Source organism: Olea europaea, chromosome 12 (genome assembly GCF_002742605.1).
Source record: "Olea europaea var. sylvestris chromosome 12, O_europaea_v1, whole genome shotgun sequence".
In the NCBI taxonomy this organism is placed as follows: domain Eukaryota; kingdom Viridiplantae; phylum Streptophyta; class Magnoliopsida; order Lamiales; family Oleaceae; genus Olea; species Olea europaea.
In genome coordinates, this window is record NC_036248.1 from 22,167,469 (window position 1) to 22,174,151 (window position 6,683).

General features: G+C 34.0%; 1 protein-coding gene across 3 annotated transcripts; it reads right to left on the reverse strand.

The window, feature by feature from the left end:
* Positions 1 to 1,069: 1,069 nt before the first annotated feature.
* Positions 1,070 to 5,361, reverse strand: LOC111406086 (E3 ubiquitin ligase BIG BROTHER-like). 3 transcript variants are annotated; one of them, XM_023035284.1, is made up of 8 exons: positions 5,096 to 5,361; positions 3,847 to 4,015; positions 3,564 to 3,765; positions 2,631 to 2,668; positions 2,478 to 2,534; positions 2,249 to 2,370; positions 1,694 to 1,802; positions 1,070 to 1,395 (listed from the first exon to the last, which is right to left on the reverse strand). In XM_023035284.1, exons 2-8 carry the CDS (start codon positions 3,988 to 3,990, stop codon positions 1,357 to 1,359), a joined length of 711 nt encoding a protein of 236 aa, XP_022891052.1. In that variant the 5' UTR covers positions 3,991 to 4,015; positions 5,096 to 5,361; the 3' UTR covers positions 1,070 to 1,356. The 3 variants fall into 3 exon arrangements, with proteins under 3 accessions (XP_022891052.1, XP_022891053.1, XP_022891054.1); XM_023035285.1 differs by having other exon boundaries at positions 3,847 to 4,018; XM_023035286.1 differs by having other exon boundaries at positions 5,015 to 5,096.
* Positions 5,362 to 6,683: the final 1,322 nt, after the last annotated feature.

Sequence of the window (6,683 nt, forward strand, 5' to 3'; positions counted from 1 at the left end):
CCAAAAGAATGAGGTTTTTTGCTTGGTCAATAGGTTGGTTGGCGAGAATCGTGGCTTAATTTGGATTGAAAATCGATTTCTATTCAACTAATGATTTCAAAATAGAGAGTTTAAAACTCCTCTTTCGGATAAAGAATAAGAGTAGTCCCATAACTGTATCTACATCAATCCACATCATACCCATTCCAATTTAATTCAATTAAGAAGTATCCTCAAAGATAACTTCTTTTTTCCTGGTCAGGTCAACAAAGTCATGAAATATTTCGATTTATCTATTTTTTTCTATAAAATCTAATGGATTTACCTGAACCAATACATGATTTTCTTTTCCTTTTGATAGTGAAAAGGTACATCTCTTGGGTAAAGACTAAGAGCAATTCTGTCTTAACATCCCCAGCAGTCCCATATATTCCACGCAGAGTGCCGGCGGCAAATAATGGATTCAGCAAAAAAGAATCAGATTTTTCACAAAACCTTCATTTACCAGACGATACGGAACAAGATAATGCCCATGAGTTTCCCGAAAACGGACTTTTTCTAACAGTGATCTCGATGAAAACATGGCAATAGCATAAATTTTTGCACAGGCTGTTTCATTTACCTTGCACTTTGTATTCATTTCTTTCCTTCAATTATTGTACTTGTGATAATGCTTTGGTGTTGTACTTTGGTTCTTGTTTGCTCTACCATCTTTCATATGTGGTTTGACCATCTTTCATATGTGGTTTGATCTTCTCCAAAGCTTCTTGCGAGTGTAAATTTGGACATGAATTCAAGAACATCAGCATTTTGAGGCAAATATGATACATGCATCCTTCTTGAATATCGTAATTTGAAATCTACCGTCTAAATATTATGATGTGAAGTTTTGAAATCCAAAGAGCACAAAGAAGCATATGATTTGGTATGTAATAACACGTTTTTGAAAATCCACACTTTCCCAAACTAAGCGAACGGATGGAATATAGCATTTCCACCCATGGTAAATACTTGATCATATGTGTCTTGGTTGATCTGCATTCTATTACCGTGAGATGATACACAATAACTGAGAATCATATGCAAACTGTAAGCGAAGATAATTATAACCATCATCCATTGACTCAAGCAAGCACAAAGTTACTGCCAATAAAGTATTTTACATCCACTGAAAAAAATCTTTACAAGGGAGTTACAAGCACATGTATATTGCTTGCACTATATACACAAACAAGTACTTAAGCAAGTCAAATTATTTTAGAGTAGAATTTGTAAACTTGAAAACAGGTTAATCCAATACTCCAATGATGCTGCCAAAACCAGTAGATGCAAGCAAGAGATACATAGGCAGCACTTTGCCAAGGAAACTTTCACAAATTATTCTCCTCGAACCTCCTCTTGACACACGGGACAATTCTGTTAGAAAGAGAGATAGGGAGAGAGTTACAGTTCCACATAAAAAGTACTTCAGGTATGAAATGTGTTATAAAAACTAAACATTACATTCTTTTTAAAAATTGATTTATGCAATAACGCTTAGTTCACATTCATTACTAACCAATATAAAATCCATTTTTTGTTTCTTCAGAGTTCAAAGTATGTCCTTCGCATGCATATGCAATACCCATTCTTAACATCTTGGGATGACAAATCAAGCAGATGCAAAAGGGTAAAAAATTCTCAAAATTAAAAGATAAACAAAAATTACTCTCACCTTATTGAGTTTCAACCAACGTGTAATGCATGCTGAATGATACTGGTGTGCACAAGGCAAAGTTATCAGCTTAGCTCCATTCTTGTATTCGGCACAACATATCACACACCTAAAATGTAGACATAGAAAACGTAAGACTAGTCAAAATTTTCTATTCTTCTAATCGGTGTACAAGCCATACAACATTTAATTGATTAAAGAGTATCCTCTGTATACTTTTTCATGCCCATGAATGCATTGAATGATGGAACGGCCTTAAAAAGTACTAGTCTCCCATCAACTGCTTGACACCTACATCTCCAACTTCAGAACATATAGGTGACAACAAGTTTGACTAAGCTTAAAAGTTACTTCTAAGTAAATTTTTTTGGTCTAATTACTTTTTTTTCATTTTTCATTTTTTAGACTCAGCCAAATATGCTCTCAAATAACATCAATTGGCTTGTTATTTTGGGTGAGAATGCAGGACAGAACTTGTCATCATGGATACATTTTTCACTTAACATAAGAAATGTACACAATTCTAGTGCAGATTTGAGATCGTAAAGTTCCTACTCTTTTTTCTTTTTCTTGGAGAACAACCCTGCTTTGTATTTAAAAGTCGGTAAACGAGAGATGAGATCATCTGAAAGTCCTTTGCTCTCATTGCCAACAGCTTCCCCTAGTGACAGCAATTCCTATAAACAGATAAAGTAACTCATCGACTGTAAATGATTTCTTATTTTTAAGAAAAGACGTTCAGGGTTGAACAAAGTACAATATGCAAGCTTTCAGATTAGCCAACCTCATAATTCATAATATCTGGATCAATTTCGTCTTCCCTTGTGTTTTGGCTCACTATCTGCATTTAATCACACAAACTAAGAATCACAACGTGAACTCTAACGTCAAGCTTCAAAATACGCACCCAGAAAGGTGCAGGAGTTTGCACAAGTACCCTGGCAGGTGTTACTCTGGGAGTTGAGTCTGTGCTCTCTGCAGATCATGTCACTCTCAATATTAGCATTAATGTATGATAAAAATTAAGTATGGCAACAAAGTATTAAAATTTGAAACTGATCCTCAAAGGAAGTAGAGCTTTTGTAGCAAGTAAACTATTAGATTTCGTTGAGTATCAAGAGAAGAATATCAAAAAACACCTATGCCTGCATACAAAAGGCTCATGCAATGAATATTTCTCTCCTCTCCCCCCAAAGTGAGATGACAGTGTTAAAAGTTTGGTCACAAAACTTAATTTTGTTCAAAAAGTTAGTCACTCCATCCATATCTGCTAATTTGACCAACAAAAAAGTTAATGTAGCACTCTACTTATTTGCCAATGAATCTGTCAACTACTTTGCCACATCAGCTTTTCAGTGAGCCAAACTAAGAGACATGGATGAAGTTGCCAAATATGACCAAATGTTTATGTTTTGTGACTGACTGACTAACATGCTGTGTTGCATGGATACTTTAACTAAGTTAGCGTATCCGTGTCCGACACTCTACCATGGCCATTATCTTTCTTTATTAGGAATATTATATATTTTTAACTCAAAATTATTATTAAATAATAAATGTGTACTCATATTTAAAAGATTTCAACAAAAAAAAAATTAATAACAAGTAAAAATTTAAATTTATACTATATAAATAACATTTTTAAAGATTCTAATTTACGTGTGAGTACTCTTTGAAAAATCAAGTGTCGGTGCATGCGACATGCGTCATGTCAAACACACATATTCATGTCGGTGCATCACAGCTAACATGAAACTAGGTGAAGCATAATGATCAATTTTGCTAGGAGTTCAGTAAGCACCAGTGTTTTTACCTATTTGGAAATATACAGGCTATATTACTGAATTTACATGAAGCTGGGATTTATTACCAACTATGCTGCCACCACGCTCAGAACTATATACGTCAGCTAAGTTGTCCCCCAATTCCAAAGATCTAGCAAAAGCTTCATCAAGAGCTAGTTGTGAATCATTTTCTTGTGCTGAATTCTGACTACTATTGCTAGTTTGGCCATTGTCAGATGTTGACACCTTTTCCTTTCCACTGGCTTGAATATGTAGATATGCACTTTCCTAAGATAGAACATAAAATCAGTCAGACAACTAATATGCAAACAGAAAAGAAGACTGTCCCGGGTAAGTGTCCCAAAGTACCTGTTGTAGAAGGACTTCTTCAACATCAAGATCACCAAACTCGGGATAAATCTCTTTGAAGTGTACAGCAATTTCAGATGGGGTCATACCATTCAGATAATGATTATATGCCTCATTGTTACTCATCATGGACGTGTCAGACATTATCAGAGAATATCCTTTTTAAGTCCTGCTTAAAATTATACTAATAATCATTTAAGGTGGGAAAATTTCAGAAGCAGCAGATAAAGTGCTCACAGAAACTCAAGTTCATAAATCAAGCAGTTCAAGAAAGGTATAAGCACATGCCATTTCCCAGAAAGCGATGCCATGATTTTCGTATTACATTCACACTCGGCCATTAGTATCGAAGGAAATGTTTATACCTATATGCAAGTCACTATAGAATCTTGATCTTGAAATTACTAAAAAAAAAATTCTTTTCTTTTCGCCATCGTTTTTCTCGAAGCATTCTTGTTGATCGTGACAGGTGATATGGATTGGCTTCATTACAGGGACAAATTCTGTAAACCGGTTTAGAGCACTAATGACAACGCCAAAGTAAAAACTTTATTACTCCTCAAAACATGGCAACATGAATATTATGGAATTTTTCTTATTTGAGAATTAAATATCAAAGATTATTCTTCTGCTCTGTTCATAAAATAACCAGAATTGTGGAGGACTTTATTTAATTGTTTTGTTTTTGTTAATTACGAATTGGAAACAACGATTGTCAAAGAAAAAACAATATTTATGTGTGTGCATTTCCCAATAGGTGCAAATGACTATTTAAAGTTATTTACCTTGACCAACAAAAATCTTTGTCCAACATTAAATTTATCTGTTAATGATATTGACGTTCTAATTTATTGATGTTTATACACATTTCTGTAAGTTGAAGATTTTAGAAAAAAAATTCAACAAAAAAAAAAAAAAAAAAAATCTATCACATACATAAATTCCAAGGACTTTCTCACACCCAAAAAGATTCATAAAAGCTTTTTGAATTTTAAATCTCTGACTTCATAACCAGAACACATTAAAAGCTAAAACTAAGAAATTTAATTAAAACTCCACAGTTCACTTAGCAACACAGCAATCTTATGAAATTCAACAGTCCCATTACTCTGCACCCAGAAATCCGCCAAGATACTTTTTTTGAGTATGAATGCTGAGAAAAACTTACCAGATTTGAGCCCAAAAAACCCAGAAAAGAAGTCTTGAAATTAACACTCTAAAGTAAGGAATAAAAGGGAAATCGAGTCACCTTTATGATGAGATTTATGAGTTCTTGACTTTACCCTAGATTCTCTTTATTTCCTCTTTGATACTGAAGTCTCACTCTCAAATGAGCAGCAAAAGATCCAAGTACAGAGCAAAGATCCAAGTACAGGAATACATTTTGCCACGTGACAAATGATCCTTTGACAGTTTCAGAAACAAAACAGTTTTTCCTCCAATTATTTTCTTACATCACATCAAATGTCTAGCATTTTTCATAAAGTTAACACTGGCAATAAAGATAACATTTTTATATTTGGAAGCTGGTGGCAAAAATGGTGCCCGACTTGACTTTTATCTTCTAAAATATGTGTGCAATCGAATGGAAAGTAATAAGCCAAGAATGCACAATGCCTACCAGCTTTGAGCCCCATTTTTTTGGGAAGAATAAACTTTTGAACAATGTATTGATAGAAAATATATAGTTAAAATATAAGAAAAATTTTTAGATTTATATGTAATATTATTTTATTGAAAAATGTATGATTGAAATGATATTAAAATACTGTTAAGAAATGTATTTTTTCAAAAGAATGAGACTCAAACAAGGACTAAAAGTAAATGCCCCTTTGTCTATTACTAATGAATAAAGACAATCTCAAATTTCTTCCTTTTTAACCAGAAAAAACTTAATTTTTTCTAAATAAAACACTGAAATCAGTATTCTTTTTCAAGGAAATTGTTCCAAAAATCGCTGAACTTATATTATGGTTCACGGATTGCTCACCTAACTTTATTTTGTTTCACAGCGGTCACTGAACTTTCTCTGTTACCCTAAAAAATCTATTTCATTAATCGCTGACGTCACGGACACAAATTTGACGTGATGGTTGCCGATTGTTAAAACTTAAAATAAAGCCCAATGAATATAAAATGCCTTTTTTCAAACACGTTTTTTGCAAATAAATACACATTTTATCAAAATCTTCAAAACCAAAATGATCTTTTCGTCACTTCCCCCAAATCGAATTTCAAGCTACAAACTTCACCCAAATCTCTATCTAATCTTGCAAACGGTCTTTCTACAGCACACACCGGCCAATCAGGTACTGCTCGTGAAGATAATGTCGTGCAATATATGACGAATCCTTAACATTCGCCGGCTATAATTCACCTTCTTTTCCGCTTTTTACCCATCTCATTCTTCTCCATGCTTTTTGGTGGTAGTATCTAAAGTTTCTGGGCAGATTGGGTCCCGAAGGTACTGCTATTGTAGGCCGACCTCATGGATAGAGAGCAATCTAGGATGGAGGTTCTCAGCTGCCGATTCTATCGAATACGTGACACCCGCAATTTCTTTGATTAGGTCGACACGACATCTAATGATAAGTACAACTGTACAAGGTAGTTATTAATGGGTTGATACATTCGAAGAATGAGGTCGAAGAGGAAAACCATAAAAATGCAAGTATGAGAAAAGACAATTGCGTTGTGGGTCATTTTCATGTGTTTGTAATTGTAACCGTGGCGAGAAGTGCCGAAGCAGTGTTCTTGATGGTTGTTACCATTATGTGATTTGTAATGAAAGCAATGTCTGTAATGTAATCAAATATAAGAAATCACTACCTGAAAGA